The sequence below is a fragment of the Ursus americanus genome, chromosome 29 (genome assembly GCF_024610735.1).
Source record: "Ursus americanus isolate L20-20 chromosome 29, mUrsAme1.1.p, whole genome shotgun sequence".
Taxonomy (NCBI): Eukaryota; Metazoa; Chordata; class Mammalia; order Carnivora; family Ursidae; genus Ursus; species Ursus americanus.
In genome coordinates this window covers 12353785-12380565 of record NC_142155.1, presented here as the reverse complement: position 1 = coordinate 12380565, position 26781 = coordinate 12353785, and the positions used below count along the sequence as shown (strand labels likewise).

Genomic DNA, 26781 nt, shown 5'->3' with positions numbered 1-26781 from the left:
TTTCAAGCTTTTCAGTTTTTTAAAATAAAACACCATCCTTTTGTGGTATGGTCAACAGATGGACACTTTCAAAATCAGTAACTTATATGAAAAGACTCCAAATTAATTTGACTTCTGTACTGTCTACAATTTTTGTCAATTCCAATTCCAACAACTGATACTTGGGATGATGCTTCAGGGTTATAATGTTAAACTGATTTATCAGAAAAACTAAGTTGGTAATTCTGTATAACTACCCTCAGGATTTATAGAAGACCAATACAATTTAACATACTGCCCACAAGTAACAGCTTTCTGTGGCGTGTATCCTTGCATTGTTTTAAAATCTGTGAGGACCTCTTCCATTGTGTTGTTGCATGGTTTCTTTGAGAGCACAGGGCCAGGAAGAAGTCTTCTCCTAATGACTTCCTTTGTTTTCCTTATTCTATAGTTAGATCTGTAACTGGTTATTTTGCTATCTTTGTCTTACCTCTTAAGAAAGCTTGTTCTCTGTTGCTATAACTTTTGTACAGGAAAGTGTTCCTATTATATAATTTTATTATAAACTTCAAAAAAATTTTAGATGTTGACTGAATAAATTAGTATGTAATAACATGATAACTGAATGAAACTTCTTTGATAAGAAAGTGGCTTTTTTGAAATAAAGCTTTCAAATAAGTAGTATACAATATTACTTTTTTTTGAATTACATGTTAGGCTTTAATGTTAAAAGTTTATTGATAAAATATATTTCTTTTTTTTTCTGAATCTCTTGTTGTAATTTCAGTAACAATCCTAACTGAACTATTTGAACCGTTCCTTTTTCTTTATAATACTGGCTTAGTTTCTCTTCTGAGAAATGTACAAACAGTTCATAGAGGTTAGCTCAGTTATTCAAGTTGCTTTCTAAGGCCCAGACTAGAGAGAGTGGTATTTACATCACTAATCCTAGTGAGTTAAATGTGTGCTTCCTCTTGCAATGCTGCAGTTTTTGCCACAAACTAGTAGGAGAAAGAGGCAGCTCATCTCCTAGAGACCATCTACTGGAAGAAGACATTTTTGGCTCAGAATTAGAAGCCAGGAGGATTAACTGTTGGCTCTGGTTAGTGACCGGGAAAGACACTGAGGTGCTGCAGCAGCTGAGGTCGCTGTGCCTTACCTAGCTGCCGTGGGCCTTCATATCCCCTCTCTTGCGGCTAGAGCCTCGCCATGAAAGAAGCAGCATCTTTCCCTGCCTTTTTCCTTGCCTGTAAATGAGAGGTTGGAGAAGGGAAGCCAGGAAAGGGTAAAGAAGAGCTTTTTGCTGGTGCATGCTGGTAGAGGGGTCGTGTTAAGGCTAACATTCCTCACTATGCTTTGACAAGTTTTTCCTGAAGTTTTATTATAGATGGATTTTTTTTCCTCTAAACAAAATGAAAAATGATTTTACAATATCATCTTTTTAAATGTTACTTTTATTTAGAACAATTTCTGTGATCAACCCAACTACAGACCTTAAATCAATTATTTATAAAAAGTGTAACCCCACACAAGATTTCTTTCTTTGCTTGTTTTTTACATGACCTGTTTTTATATTTGAACTTTTTTAAGTACAACTTTTATGACTCAGTTCTGAAAAACACATTGTAATAAGTGTAATTTACCATTGACTCGCAACCCCCTTCTTTGCTGGGATATGGATATTTAATTTTTGCAAAGCAAATTGATTTTGGAAATGAAGCCTGCTTTCTGCTTATGCCAAAATTGGTTTACTTTCCTGTCTTTTCCCTTTTGCTGAACTGCCAAACTGTCCAAATGCTTTGGCCTACTTACAGTTAGCCAATATTTTATCTCAAAATTGTATGTGATTTTAAACATTCAAACAATATGTTTATTGTATAGAATTTATGGTATATTAAATGTAATGTTAATACTAACAGCAGTAGTCGTATGATATGGGATTGAGACAGTATCTTGAACTACTTGAAGATTGTCTTAGTAGAGTTCATAGACTTGTAGTAAAGAGAAAGGAAATATCTTCTTTTTGAGAAATAGAGAATGAGTAGATTTAGTAATTTTTCTTTTTCTACATTTATGTGGGAAGCTCCTTATTTCTGTAAGTAGAATCCAAATATGTTTGTTAAGTTTATAAACTTGGTACCAGTCCTGACAGTCCAGTATTTCCAAGTTAAAGCTCAATCCTCATTTGTCGTTTAGCTATTCTGGATCCCACGGTGTTATCTTTAGAATTCTTTGAGACTTCCTGAAGCCCAGTTATGGAGAAGTTATCTCAGGCATCTAGTCTTATTTTTTTTATATTTTCATTGTCTTTTCATAATCATTGTAATTATTTAAAGGAAAAATTTGAGAATACTTTAGAAATTATAGCCTTGCAAAACATGCTCTTTATTCTTATAAGCTTTTCTTTTGTAAACATTTAACATTCAAATAGACTATTATGACAATAATAATGTAATACTTATTCCTCCAGCTTTCCTCGCCCTGTGAAGACTACTTGGTTAAATAGAAATGCACCAGCACAAAACAAAGATTCTGTGATTCCTACTCTTGAAAGTGTGGTCTTTGGTATTAACTACACAAAACAGTTATCGCCAGACGTAAGAACTGATATATTTATACATCCTTTTTCCCTCTTATTTTAAATGAAGTGTTTTTTAACTGTTTCATCTGTGAATGTGATGTTTATTTTATTTATTAATTATTTGAGCTCAACAACTTACAGATCTAGTTAAATACGATCTTAACAAATTGGTTGTTTCCAGTTGTTTGTTGTGAAAACTAACCTGATACTTAAAGATTTAGTAGACTTAATGGGTGGAGATCTTTGACAGCCAGTGCCTTTTTAGACTTGTTACTGTCACCTCTTGCTTCCTTACCAGAACTGGTAGAATCACTCCAAGGAGCTTGTAAAGATCAGTTGCCAGAATTGAGACCCAGCTTACGGTAGTGCAAGTACAACCACTATTCCCTTAGAAGAAAAGGGGCTCATGCTATAAAAGCAGAGTGTCTGTCCCTCAGTGCAAATGGAATATGAATCTCAAATTTTCAAAAACTATAATCTGCTCGTTTTAAAAGCCCACCGTAATTGAAATTATTAGAGTCACACTTTTATGTGTTTCAATACTTGTATGAATAAGAGCAACTCCCTACAATATTGCTGATTTTTTTATGTTTTAGAATAATTAATAAATGCTTAGGATTTTTTCCTTTATTTTTCTAAGTTTCAAGTGTAATATATTTAGATTTTTAGTAACTAACACTCTATATCCCAAATCTATTCTTTGTTTAGGGTTGCAGCTTCATCATTGCAGACTCCTTTCTACATCATGCCTATCATTTTCATTATACACTCTGTGCCACTTTGCTGCTAGCCTTCAAAGGATTGCACAGCTACTTCATTACGGTAACAGAAGAGATTCCCTCTTGTCAGAAACTAGAACTGGGTATGTTAAAAGTAGCCAGACTTAACCTATAGTTCAAGCTTCTCTTCATTCTCACTTTGCTAGTTAGCGGCTTTGCCATAGTTTCTCTATACTAAAACCATAATGTTTGTATGCTTCACTTTTTACTTCTTTCTCAGTTCCATCTTTTTTGACTCTTGATAATTATTTTCTGCAATTTAAAATTTTTTTTATGATATTGAGAAATAACTTCTTGGTGCTAAGTTTGAAATGAGTCTTTTGATAGATTTTTAAAAAGTATATGTCAATATACTACTCCTGTTAAAATATAACCAGAAAGCATACTAGAAAGCAAATATCATTATCTACAGAATCGTGGGAAAATAAGCTAAATCCGTGCTTCCAAGTATTTAACAGTCTAAACAAATTGTAGGTACGTGGAACATTTTTATATACATTTGGTTTTAAGTGATCTCAGGTCTTAGTTCTTTTATTTCACTTCAGAGAATAATGTTACTCAGTTTTAACATTTTGAAATTTATTTAAATCCCTAAAAAAAATAATCTTGGTTTTAGTCCAACAATAATATCTGCATATGTTTTTTAGTACATAATAAAAAATCATATTGCCTTGATTTTGTATACCATTTGTAGTTTGCAAAATGCTTTTGCACGTATTTTGCAAAAGATAAGTTTTGGGGATTAGCAAAAGTAAGTTTTTATTCAGACCTTTCATGATAGTTTAATAAGCTTTTCTTTTCAAACATCAGCTAGTAGCTTATAATAAGCACATTTTATTTATCTCTTCAGAATAAATTTATCATTATATACTTGAATAAATCAAGAATTACTTTTAAATTTTACTTAATCACTGTTCTTTGTTTATTTCTTTGTTTCTCAAGGATGCCGGTCTTTTAACAATATTGATGCACTCTTAAAAGTAGTCACTGTTACTGAAAATAATTCTTGGGTTTGAGAGTAATTAGTCTATTTTTATAATTGCCTATCTGGGGATACAAAAGGATTGTAAGAACATGTAATGCTTTGTACCTCACTTAAATTCAGCTGTGAGAAAATGCTGGATATTGTACCACTGCCTATCAGCAGCCACTCTAGTGGAGTTGATTAACAGATATCACTCAGTTAACTATGTGGAATACTTAATTCAAGTATCCCAATGTATATACAGAGGTACAAGCAATAGGAAAATTTCTTCTTTTTTGCTCATGTATTCTTTCCCAAGGCAAAAATGGTGGAACCCTTTTGATTACTCTTCTCTGAAATACTCTTCTTCCTTGCTATTTTGTATACTTAGAATCCTTCTATTTCCCTTAGGAAAATCCTGTAGGAGACTGTCTCATATGTAAACTTTTTAAAATGTTCTTTTTTGAACATGAAAGAAATGTTTGTAGAATAGAACTAATTTAGGCTATCACTGTCCTCAATTAATAGAAAAATGATGCTCCATATATTTTTTAATTTGTTTTTTTGGAACTCCACAACACATCTTCTTAGGATCACATTATGAATTTTGGTTAATGGCCAAACTACCAAACTATTAAACCACAATATTAATGAAGGACAATACCATGTACCTGAAAAACGGAATTATAAAAAAAAGTGGTGTGAAGCTCAGAAGCCAATGTATGATGGTATTTCAAAAAACAAGAAAATTTGTTAATTAATTAGTTTGATATTGAATGATGTGGTAGAATTCATAGAAGCATTATCTTGTGGTTTAGAGTGCATGTTTGAAGCCATTTCTGTCACTTACTAGCTTTGGGATTGTATATACAAAGTGGATTTCATTTGAAAGATAGGGTAATTAAAGGGAACCAGATGTATGTGAATAGGAAGGAAAGATACGGATATCCAAAAGGCAGAGGGTGTGAAGTAGCTCTAGGAGTGAGACTTCTTAATGGTGTGATTCCCTCGGGCACCTACTTTGTTAGGTACTGAGCTAGATCCTGAGGAAAAAATGGGGTCTCTCTCTTTAAAGAGCTTTGACTTCTCTTCCTTTAATAAGTGATCAGTCCAGCATTGGGATGAACAGGAGAAACTCACCCAGAGAGATGGGACTTCTGGTGGTTTTAATAGAGAGAGTCATATATGAGGTGGACCTATAAATGCCTATATAATAAGGAAGTCTATTTGCATTTAATTTTCAAATAGATTTAACATGTAATATTTGAGAATAAAAAACACATGAATCACATTTTAACTTAGGAAAAAATATTTCTCTCTAAAAAGAATGTTTACTGGTAAAATATATAATTAATAATTAAAACAATTGTCTCTTCAAAGCTCAGATTTATTTCAAATAGCTTACACTGTATTAGCACTTTGTTACTAGTTTATTAATCTAATAAACGTGATAATTCATTTATCATGTTTTAAATTTTCTCACAGGTAAGAATGGATTTTATGTTACATAAATTAATTTGACCTTATACATATAATATAATACAGAAAATATCATAATTAAAAGCCCTTCTTTATATTTAATTTCAGGAGTTTGTTACTAAATGAGCATAAACTTTATTTCAAATTATTTGATTAAAATATGTTATCAGAGACCAAATTCTAAAGCAAACCTACACTTTAGTCTTAAATAAGCAAATAATAGTGATAGAATAAAATTATTCGTACCTCACAATCCTACCTACTCTAAATATATTTGCTGAATAAATGAGGGAATGAAATGGCACAATACAGTTTTTGTTGTTACTTGAAAAGTATATAGGCATCAACACAAAGCTTATTATAGTTTCCTAGGGATTTTTAAAATCAAGACTCATCTTCAATAAATGTTTATTGGTATCATTTTATGTTCTTAAAATTTTCATATTTATATTTTCTGTTTATTATAAATTTTAATTTATTCTTGAATGCATCTTCTAGGAAACATCTAAAAATACTAGTAACTATTTAAAATGAAACAATTACATATTCTGAATTATTAACATTATTTATTTTTATCCTAGCAGAATTAAATTATAAGCCCTAGATAATACTTTCATAAAACACTGTTGACTAAATATCATTATATTCACCAGTTTTAATAAGTGGTTATAAAGTAGGTTTTTTGGGTTTTTTTTTTTAAGATTTATTTTTTTTAAGATTTAATATTTTAGAGAGGGAAAGAGAGAGCAGGGGGCAGGGGCAGAGAGAGAGGGAGAGAGAGTCTCAGGCAGGGTCCGTGCTGAGCATGGAGCCTGACGCAGGGCTCGATGTCACGACCCTGAGGTCATGACCTGAGCCAAAATCAAGAGTCGGGGCACTTAACTGACTGTGCCACCCAGATGCCCCTAAAGTGGTTCCTGAATAGAGGATGTTTATTGTATTTCTTTTTACTATTTGATATTTTTCTTGAGTTTTCATAGAAGTGTGTAATATTTAAAAGTCTTAAACTCTGTCATACTTTAAAAGATGTATCTAAACTCTATTCCCTCTTTTAAAATAATGCCTTGAATTCCTTTCTGTTTTTGCCATTTTCTTTTCTCCTAGTTAAATGATGTACATTTTTTTGTTTGTTTGTTTGTTTGGTGACATGTAGTTAAATATTGGTTTGGTGCAAGGAGCTCTTACTGGAAATGGGAGTCTCAGGTTCTGGGATCTAGGCTTTGGCACATCATGTAATCTTTCTGGGCCCTGGTATCTACACTTGTAAAAGCAGGGGTTGATCTAGCTCATCTCTGAAATCCCTGCCAGCTCTGAAATTCTGAGTCTAAGAAATTAAAACATAAAAATAATATTGGATTATGAAATGTTGAAAAGTGCATACATTTAAATAGAAAAAAGAACAAAGCAATATAAACTTGAATGTACATCATTTGCAATTCTAATAAGCTAATTAACTAACCGAAAGACTCTGCTTTAGTGTTCTAACTGCACTGTCAGATCAATACTAAGTCTACGCATAACAAGTTGGAAAATTCTAGTAAACTTTGTTGTAAAAGGAGTATTAGTAACTAGTGCTGTGTGCAATCCTTATAACTAGCCAAGGCCAACATGCAGGTCCTTTATGAACGCCTTCTCAGAAGAAAACAGCCACGAACCCAGAAAGACAACTGTCTAGGTACGTTTAAAATAGGTTAAGTAAATAATCACTTTTTATTAGTATGAAACTTTGCTTTAAATTAGTGTCAAATTTCATAAATATGTATTTATTAATATAGAATGTTCCTACCACTATTATTTTAGAACTTACTTCTAGGATCAATTCTGTTTGTAGATAAGCTTTGGTTAATTTCTTAATTTATAATATTTAAATTTGTAATTAAAACTTGAAATGGTAAATACAAAGATTCCTTTGGCTTTTTTCCATATTCTTTTCACAGTTCCTACAAAGAGCACGGAAGCCATGTTTATTGCCAGAATTTGTTGGTTTAATGATATTACAGAAATAAAGAAAAGGAACATCTTCAGTATCTAGTTTTGTTTTTTATGTCAATTTGGATTTAATTTTATTGTTCTAAACTTAACAAAATAGTATCAAAAACAGTAAAATAGTATCAATTCACCACTATTCAGATATTACATATTTTAAGGGAAATACTCTGATCTCATTATTTTATTTACATATTTCCCTGTACATTTTAGACTTTTGTTCTTGAATGGTAATAATACTTAACTACCCTTTCATTAGTATATTGTAGGTTTTTATTTTGTGTTGCATAGACCCATTGCAGTTACATTTTTTAAAAGTTATGAAAAGCTGTAGAAATAAAAATAAAATCATAGTGTGTTTCTTGGTTTTCAGAAGTACGAACAAAAGGAAATTAAGGAGCCAAAATCTTTCTCACTACTTCTCAGATGAGAACTAGCTAAGAAAAATTTAAATTAGGCCAATTTTCACTAAAACTGTTAATGGAGAAACTGATCTTGTTATCAGGAGAGAAAAAAGAAAGATTAAAGTTTTATTTATGGTCATTATTTTAGAATATAGTTTTATATTCTCATATAAAGTAAGTATAAAATTAAAGAATTCATAGTATGAAATTGTGATCCTAGGGTTCTTTTACCAATAAAAACATACTTCTTGTCTAAACTATTGTATTGCCAATCTGCCAGTTTACATTTGAGCATTCTAAATTCTAAATTAACTGTACAGAATGTTGCTTATATAAGTCCTATATAAAGAAGGGCCCAGTTTTTGGTTAGGTGGGAAAAGACCTAATTCAAGCCATTAATGGAGTTAATTAAATAATATTTTTATTGAGATATCTTTTATCCTGAACACCTAGTATTATATTGGTATTTTCTGAGCTTTGTTATAAATATCTGTTGAATGAATGAACAGATGAACGGATGGGTGGTTTGGAAAATAAATTTAGGATATATTTACCCTTTGACCTAGCATCCCCACTTTTGTTAACCTGTATCATAGAAATCTGATGTATGTGAAGGTATATGTATAAGCATCTTTATTATAGTATTCTTCTTAGTGACAGAACACTGAAAGTAAAGATAAATGCCTATCATTTGACAAAGAGTAGAATGTGGAGAAATTATAAGGCATTCACACCAAAGAATATTAAGCAGCCATTAAAAAACACTTTATGGCTACATACCAGATTTCCATGTAGAATTGCTGAGAGAAAAAAGCAAATTGCAGAAAAGTATGTAAAACACAATCATGTTTTTGTAAAAAAGTGACTCCAGAACCCATATATAGGCATACTTCATTTTACTGTACTTCACAGCTACTGCATTTTTTACAAATTGAAGGTTTGTGGAACCCTGCATCAAACAAGTCTGTTGGCACCACTTTTCCAACAGCATTTGCTCACTCCATGTCTGCGTGTTATATTTTGGTAATTCTCACAATCTTTCAGATGTTTTCATTATTATTATATTTGTTACAGTGATCTGTGCTCAGTGATCTTTGATATTACTATTGTAATTGTTTTGGGCACCATGAACCACACCCACGTAAGAGGTGAACTGATAAATATGTGTTCTGACTGCTCCACTGACCAGCTTTTCCCTCATCTGTCTCCCTCTTCTCAAGTCTCCCTATTCCCTGAGACACAACAATATTGAAGTTAGGCCAATTAATAACCCTACAGTGGCCTCTAAGTGTGTAAGTGAAAGGAAGAGTTCCACATCTCTCATTTTAAGTCAAAAGCTAGAAAGGATTAAGCTTAGCGAGGATGATGCCTTGAAAGGTATGACAGGCCAAAAGCTAGGCCTCTTTCACCAACCAGTTAACCAAGGTGTAAATGCAAAGGAAAAGTTAGTAAAGGAAATTAAAAGTGCTACTCCAGTGAACACACAAATGATGAGAAAGCAAAGCAGCCTTATGCTATTAGGAGGGATGTTTTAGTAGCAATTTCACTCATATGTAGAATTTAAGAAGCAAAACAGATGCACATAGGGAAAAAACGAGAGAGAGAGAAAAAGAGGCAAACGAAGAAACACTCTTAACTGTAGAGAACAAACTGATGGTTACCAGAGGGGAGGTGGGTGGGACAATGGGTGAAATAGGTGATGGGGATTAAGGAGTGCACTTGTGATAAGCACTGGGTGATGTATGGAAGTGTTGCATCACTGTATTTTACACCTGAAACTAATATTACACAGTATGTTAACTAACTGGAATTTAAATAAAAACTTAAAAAAAAAAAAGATCAAACCAACCACAATATTCCCTTAAGTCAAAACCTAATCCTGAGCAAGGCAGTAACTCTCCTCAGTTTTATGAAGGCCAGAAGTGAGGAAGCTGAAGAAGAAAAGTTGGAAGCTAATAAAGGTTGGTTCATGATGCTTAAGTAAAGAAGCTGTATCTATAACATCAAAGTGCAAGGTGAAGCAGCAGGTGCTGACGTAGAAGCTGCAGCAAGTTATCCAGATCCAGCTGAGATCAGTACTGAAGGTGGCTACAGTGAACAACAGATTTTCAATTTTCACCAATGTGGACGAAACAGCCTTCTGTTGGAAAAAAGACTCATGGCTAGAGAGGAGAAGTCAACGCCTGGCTCCAAAGCTTCAAAGAAAAGGCTAACTCTCCTATTAGGGGCTAATGTAGCTGGTGACTTCACGTTGAAGCCAGTGTTCATTCCCTAAATCCTAGGGCACTTAAGAATTAGCTACATCTACTCTGCCCATGCTCCATGAGTGGAACAACAAAGCCTGGATGACAGCACTCTGTTCACAACACAACGGTTTACTGAATATCGTAAGCCCGCTGATGAAACCTACAGTTCAGAAAAAAAGATTCCTTTCAAAATATGACGGCTCATTGACAATGCACCTGGTCCCCCAAGAGCTCTGATGGAGATAGTCAGTGAGATTAATGTTGTTTTCATGTCTGCTAACACAGCATCCATTCTGCAGCTCGTGGATCAAGGAGTCATTCCTCTTTCAAGTCTTACTATTTAAGGAATACGTTTTTGTAAGGCTGTAGCTGCCATAGGTGATGATTGTTCTGATGGATTCAGACAAAGTAAATTGAAAACCTTCTGGAAAGGATTCACCATTTTGATGCCATGAAGAACATGTGTGATTCATGGGAAGAGGTCAAAATATCAACATTAAAAGGAGTTTGGAAGAAGTTGGTTCCAGCCCTCATGGATGACTTTGAGGAGGTCAAGACTTCAGTGGTGGAAGCAACTGCAGATGTGGAAACCGCAAGAGAAGTAGCATTAGAAGTGGAGCCTGAAGATGGGACTGAACTCTTGATAAAACTTCATCTCTTGATAAAATTTCAACAGTTGAGCAGTTGCTTCTTAAGGACGAGAAAAGACAGTGGTTTTGTGAGATGAATCTACTGGTGAAAATGCTGTGTAGATTGTAGAGATGACGACAAAGGGTTTAGAATATTACACAAACTTAGTTGATAAAGCAGTGTCAAGTTTTGAGAAGATTGACTCCAATTTCGGAAGAAGTTCTACTGTGGGTAAATGCTACCAAACAGCATCTCATACTACAGAGGTAACTTTCATGAAAGGAAGAGTCCGCGGAATTGGCAAGCTTCATTGTTGTCTTATTTTAGGAAATTGCCATAGCCACCTCCACCTTCAGCAACCACCACCCTGATCAGTCAGCAGTCATCAACATCAAGGCAAGACCCTCCACCAGTGAAAAGATTACAACCCACTGAAAACTCAACTGATGGTAGAATTTTTAGCAATGAAGTATTTTTTAATTATGTATATTTTTTAGGCACAATGCACACTTAATAGGCTACAGTATAGTATAAAATAACTTTTACATGCACTTCTGATGTTTAGGGAAACCGGAGTATTTATTTGACTCACTTTATTGCAATATTAGCTTTATTATAGTCTGCAACCAAATTGGCAATATCTTTGACATGTGCGCGTATGTAAGTATATTTGAAAAATATGGAAGGATGTGTTTTACACTGTAACCTTAAATTAGCAGCAGGAGCCATAAAAAACAAATAATTTATGTAAGAGAATAACCACTTTTACACATTTCTATATGTTTGTATATGTGTAAAATAAACCTTAAGGAGAAAAATTAAAATAGAATTTTTTTTAACGATTTTATTTATTTATTTGACAGAGAGAGAGACAGCCAGCGAGAGGGAACACAGGCAGGGGGAGTGGGAGAGGAAGAAGCAGGCTCATAGCGGAGGAGCCTTATGTGGGACTGGATCCCATAACTCCGGTTTCATGCCCTGAGCTGAAGGCAGACGCTTAATGACTGAGCCACCCAGGCGCCCCCTAGAATAGAATTTTAAACTCATTTAAAAATCCTGAATGATTTTGAAATCATTTCAAAGATTTTTAAATTTTGCTTTTAAGCATTAAGATGTTTGCCTTGAAGTAGCTCTCACTAGCCATAATGCAAACGTACCAGCTTATGCATTTAGACTCCTGTATGTAAAGACTAGAAAAATGTATCAAAACTCAAAACTTTAAAGTTTTTCATTTTTTAAAAATTTATGGGTAGGATATCTAATTTACTAAAATTATTTTTACTGATTTTCTCCTATCAAAGGAAAAGCTTATTAGTAATGTGAATACAGACATTGACATATGGAAGTTATGATTTTAATACAGGTTCTTCTGTTTTTTTTTTTTTTAATTTTGGAAAACCTATATTAGAAACCACTGATTGACAGTGAAATAATTTGTGAGATATTAACTGATTTCTTTAGTCATCAGTGGGTTGACCAAATTTGCAATCTTTCTTGATACATATCAATATCTAATTACAACTTTATATATTTTGTGACTTTCAAGCTATATGTGTGTCGTACTGGTTTTAATTACTAGTGGAGCATTTGTTGTTCACATCATAGGTTGGTTGTGTTTACCATATAAATGTAACTTTATCAAATTTAAATGTTTATTTATTTTTTTAATCAAATAGTATACATTGAAGTCTACCTCATGAGATAATCAGTTGATGCATAAATTCAGGCATGTCCCTAGAATCCATTCTTGCCTTTGTGTGAGAATGACCAGTTAAGGTTGTGGAACAACAAGGTTATGGAATTTTGTGTGGTTACAACTATGCTATTGTATAGTTCTTGTAGGAAAACTCATTTTAGTTTGATTTCTAATTAAAAATTGGGTGTATCTAAACATATTTCAGGCCTTAATGAAATTCCTTCCCTGTAAAAAATAACCAATAAACCTTTCTGTTCTGTTAGTTTCTGTAGTCCCTTATAAGTATTATCATTTTAATTGTAAATTAATCTGTACACTTCTTATAGAGATTATAGCATACAATAAATAAGTCAGGATTGTATGGAAAAAAATTTGCCTCAGTTTTAGGCTATCTTATAGAGAACAATGTGTTAAACTAAATTAGAAACTTAATTCTTATTGAAAGGATTTGTCATTCTTTGCTATTAAATAACCTATGCTTCAGGTATGTTATAAATATGTTTTGGCTATAAAAATTAATTTGACTTGAATTTTTTAGGAACACCTTTTGTAGAAAAAGCATGTATACATCTAAAACAAATGCTAAACTTTATGGAAATTTACAATGTATGAAATGCAATAAAACCTAATTATATGTTTTATCTTTTCTGTGACGTAGTTGTGCAAGTTACTTTAGGTCCACAGTCAGTATTTCCTTGACAGTGTTAGCTTTTTATAAGAACTGGAACACTAATGGTCAGAATGTAGAATTTAATAGCTATCATGTTACCTGCATGATTAATGTGTTCATGACAATAAACTACATTGAAATTCATGTCATTGAATATAGTCCATATATTTCTCAACCTTCTGGTTTTGTAAAGGTAATTTACACTTAAAAACCTGAGCTTGAACTGCACAAGTCCACTTATACATGGAATTTTTTCAATAGATACAGTATAGGACTGTAAATGTATTTTCTCTTATGATTTTAACATTTTTTTCTCTAGCTTATTTTTATAAGAATACAGATATGATACATATAACATACAAAATATGTGTTAATCAGCTGTTTGTTATTGATAAGTCTTCTTGTCATTAGTAAGCTATTAGTAGTTAAGTTTTAGGGGAGTCAGAAGTCATGCACGGATTTTTGACTGCATGGGGGGTTGATGCCCCTAACCCCCATTTTGTTCAGGGGCCAACTGTATTTAGATAATTTCAAAATAGTTTTCAGATCTAACATTGAAATATTTCCTCTAATTACTCTTTACTCCTTTCAGAGGAAATGGATGTAGAAGCTCGACTTACTGAACTATGTGAAGAAGTTAAGGTACTTGGATTTTTTTAAATTAACATTATTGAGTTATTTGAGTGGATTCTGTTTCCTATTCTAAATATTTTATCTAAGAAAACTTAATAATGATTTATCCTTTCTCAAATGGTTGATCATGGTAGAATCACAGCTTAGTTGATAAAAGACTTTTGGCTTCAGCATAAAGTTAACTTATCTTTAAAATGTACATTATTCTGCATATAAATGAAATAGCAAAGACGATTAACTGTCAAAAGTGTGCACTTTCTTCAATTAGCTTACGCAAAAGAATTTCTAGACAAATTTTTAAAGCATCCTTAAACTACGTATTTTTGTAAAACAATAGCTTAGAAATAAAAATTGTTTTATTTCAGCAGATCATTTTGTGACTCAGATCGTTTTTCCTCTAGTTTATTCTCGAAATTAAATTGAATAGATTTTTCTTATTCCCCCTTTTTTTTATTGGCGATGGAACTAAATGTTCTATTTTAAATGTTCTATTTCAAGATCACTATGTATTTCACTCTCAGTTAGCTGTATTAATGGAAGAAATCAGAGACTTGAATCAAACCAAAACAAATATTTGGCTTTGGAATGTATTTCTGTATGTAAATTTGAATGAGGACTAGACCCCTTTGAAAAAGGTATCTATCTTCTCCTTATAAAGTTATACATACGCAGGATACACAAGTAATTTTGTATACTCTCCTAGAGGCTTTCCCCACAGCTCAAATAAGATAAGAATTTTCTTTAAGAATCATTGATGTTGTTATAATAGTTACCCAAAAGAACATTAAACATTTAGAAGTAATCTTAAGAAGATGTGTGCGATTAATGTGAAAAAATCTGCAATATTTCACTGAGATATTTGAATAAGTAAACGTACTTTTGAATGGGAAGAGAAATAATCACTGGGAGATAACAGTTTTTAAGTTAATAATTGATGGATCCATATCAAAATACCATTGGAAATGTTAAAATTTGACTTATTTTAAAAGCTCACTTGAAGAAAGGTAATAATGACTTAGAAAACTTTAAAAATATATAATATTATTGTAGAGGGACTTGCCCAGCTGTATGTTAAAATGTAAATAAAACTACAGTCATGGAAATAGAGTATGACTTCTCTAAAAGAATAGAAAGACAAATAAATGGAACTAAATAGCACTGAAACAGTCAGTAGTATGCTTAAGAACTGAATATTTTATAAACTATCACAAACATTGGGTTCTCTAAATAGTATGGTAGAGTTAGTTCTTTATGCCATGTTATAGAAATTCTAAAAAGACTAAAAAGTTAAATGCCCCCCAAAATTAGGAAGAACACTTGCATATACATGTGTAATGTAAACAGTCTGATCTTGGGATATGAAATAATCTCTTCCGAGTAACAGTAAAGAACAAAATATGATATTGATGATTTGAAACTTTAAAAACAAAATACATGGTAAATGAAAGCATGAAATATACTTGGAAGAAGCTATTTGCAGTATTTAAAACTGGCAAATGATTAATGCTCACAACCTATGAAGAGATCGTATGTGTCAGTTTCAAAACACCCTTGTGAAAAAGAGATATGCATGTATTTCACAAAAATGCTAATACATGTGCATAAACATAAATATAAAGAATTGCAGCATTATTGTGAGTTCCCATGTAGCCATTTAAAAGAATTAGGCAAATTTCTATGTACTGACATGGATTATTTAATTCAAGAAATATTTATTGATGCCAGGTACCAATTTCATGCTGAAAAGCTCTTCAGGATATATTAATTAAAATAACTGGAGAAAAATATGAATATGATTTTATATATGATTAAAAAGCAAAAAGCTTTGTATGAATTTGATCATGTTTATATGATTACATATAAAATATTTGAAAGAAGATATATGTAATATATATACACATGATATATATATTCTACATATGTGTGTATATGTATTTTAAACTGTTAACAATAATACAGAAAAGAGTTGCATCAAGGATGGAATTATAAAGGAAAATTTTTACTCTTTGCTCTATATCCATTTATACTAAATTTTAAAAATACTATGTGTATTTGTATATTACTAATAAATTTTTTAGGTACACATATTTAAATTTCAGTGTATAAATGGATATAAAGTTTAACATCAATAACCTAGGGTAAATTTTGGCAGCAGATAGAATAGACAAAAGGTACAATAATATTTAAAGAGCTCTTAGGAAATCAATAGGAAAACCTGATACTTCCCATTTTTCAAGTTTGTATAGGATACCCATTTACAAAATAGGCTAATAAATGAAACATATTCAATTTCACTAATTACCGAATAAACAAAATTTTAAATATTCTCATACCTTTTTTAACCTGTCACATCTGTTGTGATTTTCTAATAATGTAATGCTTGTTGAGCTGTGGTAAGATACAGATTCTTGTATCTCTCTCCTAGATCTTTCACCTTGGAGATCTTTTTCAGAGATTAATTTGGCAGTATATATCCAATCAGTACGAAATAATCAGACTCATATATATTATAATTTATAATATAAGAATATTAATCTAAGTAAATACCCAATGATAGGAGAATGGTTAAGTGAATTATGGGACCCTTACAATCTAAAAAAATTATATAACCTTAAAAATGTGCTTTCAGTAAATGTTTGATGATGGAGGAAAATCCTCATTCAATGAAAATGGCATAATAGTTTATATGATTCTAGTGTTTATGTGTATAACTGAAAAAGCGGAATACTCTAAAGTGAACATAATTTTCTTATTTTATCTTTTTTCCAAGTCTATTTAAGTAAGCAATATTTTGTAATCAAATAAGATCAGTGACTGCTATGAAAAAGTGCATATCCATATAAGACAAGATAATGTTATTTGAGAAAATACTGTAAGATCTTATTTTTCCTATATTTATACATATAAAACAGCTTGTCAGACTTTATCCTAATTTCCTTTTTGACATAAAAATATTTTATTATTTATATTTTGAGACATATTGTAAAGATTTATGTAAACTAGAGGAGTAATTTATTTATGTTTGAAAGGATGCTTTCCTAATAATGAAAATACTAAAGTCCTCTCAGAACCTTTGTGCCATGATTTCTGAAAAGTAAAATTAATAATTGCAAGGTATCTAGACAGCCTTGCTCTCAGGGGATTAAAAAAAAAGTTGTTTACATTATTCAACGTATGGTAAAACCAAGAGAATTACTTCTACTTGTGTGTAGATTGTACTAAGAGTAGCATTGCTTGCCTTACACAACACTGTCTAGTTACTGTCAAATGCTTATTCAACACTTTTTCTAAACTCTGTTAAAACTATTCTTGGAACAAGACTGCATGTTTCCATTTATTTTAGAGAACACTTTAATCTTTTGTATGTTCTTAAAAGAGACATGAAAAACTTGTTAGCTTCATTTCTAATATGTTTATAAACTATTTCCTGGGGCAAAATACACCTGTAGATTTATTATACATTGATGAACCAAAATTTATCATATATTGATTCTATTAGCTTCCATTCCAGAATTCTGGAATTTTTCAACATTTTCTGAGTTTGTTCATAAATTTGGGGAGCTTTTTCCTTATCTGAAGCTGTAATTCATTATTCATTCACTCATTTATTCATTCAGTAAATATTGAGTGACCACTGTGTACTGGTAACCAAAGTCACAAAAGTGAATAAGACACCATCCCTTCCCTTCTTACTAATTTTGCTGAATTTTTGTTTTATGTCCTTTCTTAGTTAGCATAGATAAATGGAAGCTCAGTTTGCAGGGGGAAGAAGAAAAGCCTGCTGAATTGCAGACTTCAAAATGAAGTGAAAATAAACTGAGTAAGGACATATCATATGTGATAAGCAACGTTTTTGAGATATGTGATAAGCAATGTTAAGGGAAGGTAGAGATACAATTAGTACTCTTTAGGATATACTGAACTTGAATACCTTTCTTTTCACATCCAAATATAGTCATCTAGTAGGTGATGGGTCTAGAGCTCCAGAGAGATGTGATACAGATATAAAGATTTAGCAGTCATTAGTATATAGATGGTATGGGAGTGGCTTTTAACCTTAACCTGAATAGACTACTTCGGTCTTCTTTAAGATGGGGAAATGAAATCAGCATCTATCTATATACTTAAGGTAGATTTCCTAGTATTTCTAGTAATTGAAGACAGATTTTTCCTGCAAGATATTACCTGCCTGAACCCTGCTGCCTCAGTGAATTAAAGAAAAGCTTGTACTCATAATAAAAATGCTTGTCCAAAAGAGAAGGAACCATCGTGACTTATAGTCTTTTGTTGTTCTTTGTCCAAAAATCCTTATTTTACTTATTCAAGAAATCCAAATGCCTTATGGAAGATCCTACATTTCATTGTATAATTCATTACTTTTAACTTGTGTCATCAGTTAGGTGAATATTTAAATAAATGGGATAATTTAATATCACTATTAGAACACTCATAAAAGTATATTAAAATTGTTTACCCACTTTTCTTTCTTACTAGACTAAGCTTCTCATACTAATCTTTGAGTTAGAGTGGAATGTGGGCCCTAGCATTTAAAATGTGCTCAATAAAGAGTGAGTAAATGAATTGTTACAAAAGAGAAAGAAGTGTTGACTCTGTAAGAGGATTACCACAAGCAATATGGAACCTAGGAACTAGGAGTGAAGAAAAAACAGTTAGTACTTTAGAAGGTATCTCTGTCCCTTCTGAAGAGTTACAGATCTTTAAAGTATTTAGCAGATTGGAGAAAAAAATCTTATTTTAAGATTTCATTATCTTCCAAAAATTTTATAACTTTCATCATGATTTGTACATTGTTTAAAATTCCCAGAATTTTAGTATTTGAAGTTGATGATGCTCTGTAGAATCCTCATTTGTTATTTTAAACTATATTTGACTGTTTCAGTAACAGATCTCAGACATTGAAATATCAAGTTGTTGAAAATTGCTATAGTAACTGAGATATAATTGCTATATCTCAGATATTGAAATATCAATTAAGTTGTTGAAAATTGCTATAATATCAATTAAGCTGTTGAAAATTACTGTAGTATCACAGGAAAAAGCCATTGGTCACCTGGTCTCTACACATACAAGCATGTGCACATTCACACACACGCACACACACAAACACATTTCTTTTTAAAATTAAAAATTTGCTTTTGTATTAATGTTCTCAATAACACATTATATTTAGAAATGATAAGTCTCAGGAAGCAGTGAAGTTCTTTTCTTGTCATTTCAGAAAATAGAAAATCCTGATGAACTGGCAGAACTTATAAATATGAATCTTGCACAACTTTGTTCACTTCTAATGGCTTTATGGGGACAGTTTCTGGAAGTTATAACACTACATGAAGAACTAAGACTTTTATTAGCACAAGAGCACCATACTTTGAGGGTAAGTTAAAAAGTGATGTTAGAACATTTTGATGAGTATTATTATTTATATTTAGAAATTTCTTATGAATAAAAAGCCTGATATTTACCCATATGTTGATAAATTAGAAAAGAGACATTTACTGTTATTGTTTTCTTTTTTTAAAAAATATTTTATTTATTTATTTGAGAGAGAGAGCATAGCAAGAGAGAGTACAATCGGGGGATGAGGAAAGAGGGAGAGGGACAAGCCGACTCCCTGCTGAGCCAGGACCCCCCCCCCCCCCATGTGGACTCCATCCCAGAACCCTGAGATCATGGCCTGAGCTGAAGGCAGCCGCTTAACTAACTGAACCACTCAGGCGCACTGTTGTTTGAGCACATGATCTATCTCAGTTACAACCCCTGCCAGTAAGAAAATCATCTAAATGTAACTAAAATAGAAAAATATATGATACAGGCTAGCTCCTGGAACCCAAGAACAGGTATTATAGCCAGATAGCCAGGTCTCATTAGGAACAGAAATCAGGAACAAGAGAGCCATCTTAAACTAATCTAGAATCTTTCTCTCCAACTTTTCTCCTTTTGCCTCATTTAGGGATGTGTATTACAAACTTGGAAGGTTGGGGGAGTAATCTAGATATACATGTTTGCTATAGGATTACTGTGGACCTTGTGCAGAAATTTCTGTACAATATCCTTTTTTTAAAGATTTTTTATTATGTTATGTTAATCACCATACAGTACATTGTTAGTTTTTGTTGTAGTGTTCCCTGATTTATTGTTTGTGTATAAGCACATATCCTCTTAACTCTCACCCAGATCAGGAAATAGAAAATTGTCAACACCACAGAAGTGCTCTGTGTTTTTTCTAATTTCTGTTCCCACCCTGGGAGCTCTTCACTTCTCTTTTAGTTTTACCATCTATTTATGCATACTAAGTAATACAAGTTGTTTCAGTCTATTATGTTATTCAGCCAATGTTATTGACTTCTATATAAATGAGATGATACAGTGTATATTCTTTTTATCTTGCTTCTTTCACTCAAGATTGTGTTTATGAGATTAATCCATGTTTTTGTCAGTAGCTATAGACTGTTCATTTTCATTGGTGTGATGTATTTCATTTGCATATATCCACAATTTTTTGTATCCACTCTACTGTTGATGGACATCTGGATTGCTTCTAACTTATAGCTACTACAAACCAAGCTACTATGAACATTCTTGTCCATACTTGCTGGCATGCCAGTTTCTCTGAATTATTTACTTCTAAGGGAAATTGCTATGCCATAGGATATGCATAACATCAGTTATTTATTAGCAGATGCCCCACTGTTTTCCAAAGTGGTACCAATTTTTACTCCCACGAACACTTGATGAGAGCTCTTGTTATTCCACATACTCCCAAACTCTTGATTTTGGCAAACTTTTAAAAATTTGCCAGTCTGATACCATTGTGGTTTTAATTTGCATTTCTCTGATGACCTAAGCAGTTGAGCACTATTTTATGTGACTATTGGCTATGTAGATTTCTTATTTATGAAGTGCCTGTTGAAATTGTTTGACCCTTTTTATATAGGATTGCCTTTCTTTTTCTTCTTGATTTGGAATACTTTTCTGTGTATTCTAAATACTGGCCTTTGTTACATTTTTGTAAATAAATCTTCTCTTGTGTCGTAGTTTGGTTTTTTTCACTCTCTTTGTGCTGTCTTTAAATTAGAGGTCTTTATTTTAGTGTTAGTGTAGGTGGAAAAGAAGAGAAAGGCCAGACATAGACTTATCCATACTCGGACATAATATATGCAGATCAGCAAGGAAAAGTTGATTTTAAATAAATGATGTTGGGACAATTAGGTATTCATGTGGGAAAATATTATATAAAATTCAGTTTACAGGTGGCTTGAAAACAAATATGAAAGACGAAGTCATAAAACTTATAAAATATATTAGAGAAGTTACAGAGGAGTTACTAAAGTAGTACATAATACTCTTATATACTCTTCACCAGAATCACAAGTTACCATTTTGGCATATTTTCTTTATCATTCCTTCTTTTTAAATAGGTATGTATATATATATATATATATATGTACATGGATTTTTTTTCCCTGAATCATTTGTTAGTTAGAGGCATCATGTTCTTTTTTTTTTTTAAGATTTTATTTATTTATTTGAGAGACGGAGAGCAGACTCCCTGTTGCAGAGAGTCTGACGCAGGGCTTGATCCCAGGATCTTGAGATCATGACCTGAGCTGAAGGTAGACACTTAACCAACTGAGCCATCCAGGTGCTCACCCAGCCTCATGTTCTTTATCCATAAATACTTCAAGGTACAATTGACTAAGAACAAAGATACTTTCTTACTTAACTATACTAAAGTGATCAACTTTATGAAATTTAATATTGATAACAATACTGATACCCAATGTAAAACTCATTTTAAATGTTATCATTTGTCTTAATAATGTCCTTTGTGACTTTTCCTCCTTTCTAGGATCAAATTCAGGATCACACATTCCATTCAGTTGTCATGAACCTTTAAATTCTTTAGACTCATTTAGTCTGAAACAGTTCCTTTTGTTTTCTTTGTCTTTCATGAAGAGTATTGGCCAGTAGTTTTGTAGACCGTTGTTCAATTTGTCGACCGTTGTTCAATTTGGGTTTCTGTTATGTGTATTATGTTCCTTGTGGTTCAATTCAGGTGAACAATATTAGTGGAAATACATTTTATTTTATTTCTTTCAGTCAGTTTTGGTAAATTATGTTTTTTAAATTTATTAATTTCTGGCACAAAATAATTCATAATCTACTTTGATTATTTTTTTAACATCTGCAATATCTGTAGGGTTTTCCTGTTTCATTCCTGATACAAGTCATTTCTGTCTTCATTCTTTTTTTCTTGATCGGTCCCACCAGAAGTTTGTCATTTTATTAGTTTTTTCAAAGAACTAACTTTTGATGTTAATTCTCTCTGGTGTGTTTTGTTTTATTAGTTTTGCTTTTGACTTTAGTATTTCCTCTCACTTTCTAAAGGTTTATTTTGCTGTCTTTTTAAAACTTCTATAAGTAGATGTTTAGCTTATTAATTGTAGCATTTTCTCTTTTCTGTTATACACATTTAAGTTTATAAGCTTCCCCCTAAATGCTGCTTCAGCTACATTCCACAAGTTTTAATATGTTGTTCTTTTTATCCTTTGGTTCTCAATATTGTCTCATTTTTGTGAGCAGTTTATTCTTTGATTCAGGGTTATTTAAGTTTTTTTTTCCTCATTAGTATAGAAAATGGCTTACTAAAATAACAAATGCATCTCTTCCTTCATTTTCTGGATATAAACAGAAACAACATACTAGTCAATGACAGGACTCCATAAGAACCACTTTATACGTACTACCCCCAAATGGGAAATCTCACAGCATACCAATAATAATTTATTTGGGAAATCTTTGATTTAAAGCAGCAAAAGTAAACAAAACTATTATGAAGTATACAGTAGATATGTTATCCTATATTAGCAGTTGTCATTTTTCCCTTGCTCAGAAATCCACGAAATTGAGTGCATTCCCGTAGTCAGTCTTCTTCTGAAATAAGGGACCAGAAATAGTTCTTGTTCAAAAGTTACCACGTGTTGTATCAAGTAACCCTGCAGTCCTGAATTAGAGGTAGGCACTTAGCCCAGAGGTAGTCATCTACAGCATGGACATGAGGAAGACTAGTAATTTTTGATGGGAGCTGTTGCATAAACTCTGCTGATTTAGGGTGGTTTCTGTTAGAAGAATGACTGACTAAAGTATTCAAATTATTTCTCTTTAAATAATTTAAACATGGGGGCACCTGGGTGGCTCAGTCGCTAAGCGGCTGCCTTCAGCTCAGGGTGTGATCCCGGAGTCCTGGGATCGAGCCCCACGTCAGGCTCCTCCGCTGGGAGCCTGCTTCTTCCTCTCCCACTCCCCCTGCTTGTGTTCCCTCTCTCGCTGGCTGTCTCTCTCTGTGTCAAATAAATAAATAAAATCTTTAAAAATAAATAAATAAATAAATAATTTAAACATGAAACACAAAAGAAGAGACTCAGTTACTAAACAATGGCAGAAATTAAGAGACAAAGAAGGTCATAGGTAAAAGCCATGAGACAGTAGAAGCAGTGAATAAGCCAACTATTATAAGGTAGGGATGAAAGTAAAAAGGGTTAAAAGCAAAGCAGAGAGAGTGTCAGAAATAGAGAGAAACATGAGAATAGAGGAATGACCAGAAAAGGGAACAATAAATGCTTGTCTCTGAAACAACAGTTACTAGAGTGATATTAGGATGTTAGTGTAGTTGTTATTTACTAAATGGCAATGAACAGCATTCCAGTTTCGCAAGAACTGGCTCTTTGTCTACAGAGTCAGTTCCCTGGATGTCCTTACTTTACTCTATATCCTTATAAAAATCCCACACAGCCTGAGGTAATCTGACTATATCTTTGTCTCTTGCTAATAACTAAAGAGACTATTTCCAGGGGTATGCTTCTTTGTTTTCAAATATCTTAATTTTCTAGTTTTCTTTTTATGGTTGATTTCTGATTTATCTTCATTGTTGTTAGGAAACAATCTGTGATTTCAGTACTTTACTATTCTTTAAGACTTGCTTTACCTATACTAGGAATGTATATTCATCAGGTTGCTGGCTTAAGTGTTCTAAATATGTCTGCTAGGTTAAGTTTATAAATCATTTTGTTCAAATTTTTCATATTTTTAATGAATTTATGGCTCTTAGCGCTACCAATTGTCAAGAAAAGTGTGGTAAAATATCCCATTATGGCTGTAAGTTTGTTATTTGTTGTCAGGTAGTGAGTGAGTCAAACCCAGGCACTGTGGCTCCATAGCGTGCGTTTTTTACCACTTGATATGCGGCCTCTCAGGGAAGAGAATGATGGCAAGGATCAGAAGCAACTTTGTAGCATAATGTTTTATGGGGTTGTCTGAGGTAGAATAAGAACAAGAAGGTAAACTTCAATAGAGAGAAGCTGATGAACACAGTTGAAAAAAGGGGGGCAAAGAAGGAAGGCCAAGATAAAAATTGGGTTTATGGAAAATTCAGATGTCAAAGATAAATTGAAATTTTCCCTAGTGCTTTCTTTTTTTTTTCCCCTCCATTGCAGATAACAAAATAGGGCCTGTTTAACTCCTAAAAGAAGCAAGGAAGGGTAATTAAGACATGGCAAGAAAGTGCCCTATTGTTACTTAACCGGGAATAATAAACCTTGCCCTGTCATGCCCTGCCCTGCCATATATCACAAAAACTGTGGAAATGGTGGTATATTATGTCCTTTGATTCCCATTTATGCAGTTAAACAGGAACTTTGTTCATAAAGTGTATCAGTATTCTGAGAATACATTGCTTATGCCTACGTAACCAAAGTAGTCCAAAGGTCATTCATTATTTGTATAGAGACAAAATTGGCTATAATAAAGTCTAAAAGTGTATTCAGAAGCAGCACAATTGAAGTAAGTCACTGAAGTGAATGCATGATATGGAATCTCTTACTGGGTTGAAAGTAAATAGGCAAAGCATTGGACTAAAAAGAGGAAATGTAAGTCTCTACTTGTAAAGAACGATATAATGAATTAGTTTAACATTTGTTTTACCATGTTATTTGATATCAAGATTCAGAAAGGGCAGATTTTCTGATTCTTAGAAAATTAAGTCATCTAAACTTACAGAATTCTGTAGTCATGTGGCATACACATTCATATTAAAATACAGAGACTATTAATATGTGAATGGTTCCCAGTGTCCCATATTACATAAAAAGATAAAAGGCAGTGATGGCAATATAAAATGTTCCTTGTTTTTGTCCCATCCACAACAACAAAAATTTAGTATCTATCCGTGAACAAAAGTGACTGTGAGTGCTGTGGGATCCAATACCATATACCTAGGAACCCTGGAGGCCTCCCACCCACCTGTGCACTGGATAATAAGCAGATAGATTTCAGTCTTGACTGGACCCTGTAGTAGCCTATTACTAGCTCTTGCTCCTTTTGGCTGTAGTCTGGGAACCTCTGGGAAACTCTGACTTAGACAATTACCCAGGGTTAAGAAAGCCTTTGTGCAAGTTCAGATTTCCGGAGAAGTTCCAGCATTCCATTGAAGCAAAAAAAGTACAAGTTTGGATGCATTTGAATTCTAGCAAGAGGAAGAACTTGTCTTTACATATATCACTTCTCACCCAAGATAACGCAGCTTAGATCTATGAGAACCCTTCTTGGCCTGTGATTTTTCCTGCAGAGAAAGGGGAGAACAGATGAGTGAGTACCCAACTTGCCCAGCAGTGTAGGACATTACCAAAGAGACTTATCTCTCTCTCTCTCTCTCTCTCTCACCCCATCTAGAGCACTAAATCAGGAGCTCCATGGCTGGGACGTGGGGTGGAAAGAGACTGGGAAAGTGGCAAATGGGGCTCTCAGAAGGCATTAAAGGTACTCATTGTACTCTCTGCATCACAGACTCCCATTAAAAGTCTGCCCATGAGCTGCTTGGACAGCTTCACCTGTCCAGCTGGCCATGGGAACCTCCGCCATCCCACATGCCTCACCCACGCTCTCCCCTCTACTCTGCAGCTGGCTTCCTGTGTGCACTGCTGAAGACAGTAGTGAGAGCAAGCTTTCGCAAACCTGTAGCTATAGGCCAGGAAGAGACCACAAAGGAGCTGTAACACCAGGTTTGGGAAACAAAGGTAGGGGGTCAGCACTCAGCCTTGTGTGTTGCAGGAAGGAGAGAAGGAATGCAATATTAAAGTCTGCCACAAGAGGGAGCAAGAAGTATGGAGCAGATGTATCCATGGAAAGTCTGAGAAAGCCTCAGAAATTCTGGCAGGACTGGAGAAAGGTATTTCTGCCCTGAAGATCATTAGTAAATACTGGAGGAGGTGGCTACTACTTCAAATGTTAAGGTAGCAATGCAAAACTCCAAAGAACGTGAGGGGCGCCTAGGTTCCTCAATCGGTTAAACATCTGACTCTTGATTTTGGCTCAGGTCGTGACATCGAACACCACATCAGGCTTCGCACTCTGTGTGGCGCCTGCCTAAGATTCTTTCTCTCCCTCTGCCCCTCCCCCTCAAAAAAAAAAAAAAGAAAAGAAAAAAGAAAGAAAGAAAGAAAGAAAAAACCCAACTCCAAAGAACCTGAAACACCGTGACATCACCAAAGGATCACAGTCCTCCAGTAACTAAACCCAAAAACATGGAAATCTTTGATTTACCTAATAAAGAATTCAACATAGCTATTTAAAGGAAACTCAGTGAGCTTCAAGAAAACACAGAAAGACAATTAATCAAAATCAGGAAAACAATACGCAAAATGAGAAGATTAACAGAA

At 33.2% G+C, this 26781-nt stretch overlaps 1 protein-coding gene across 8 annotated transcripts in view; it reads left to right on the top strand.

The window, feature by feature from the left end:
• Positions 1 to 26781, top strand: part of FAM135A (family with sequence similarity 135 member A) — a 126008-nt gene that overhangs the window by 48337 nt on the left and 50890 nt on the right. For 4 of the 8 annotated variants that reach the window (XM_045803282.2, XM_045803272.2, XM_045803313.2 and 1 more), the window contains 6 exons: positions 2450 to 2576; positions 3269 to 3422; positions 7380 to 7457; positions 14007 to 14056; positions 19287 to 19442; positions 25796 to 25882. In XM_045803282.2, coding sequence (XP_045659238.1) covers positions 2450 to 2576; positions 3269 to 3422; positions 7380 to 7457; positions 14007 to 14056; positions 19287 to 19442; positions 25796 to 25882 — 652 coding nt within the window. Of the gene's footprint in view, positions 1 to 2449; positions 2577 to 3268; positions 3423 to 7379; positions 7458 to 14006; positions 14057 to 19286; positions 19443 to 25795; positions 25883 to 26781 lie in introns of those variants that run through there. The other 4 variants (XM_045803291.2, XM_045803322.2, XM_045803341.2 and 1 more) reach the window with 2 other exon arrangements.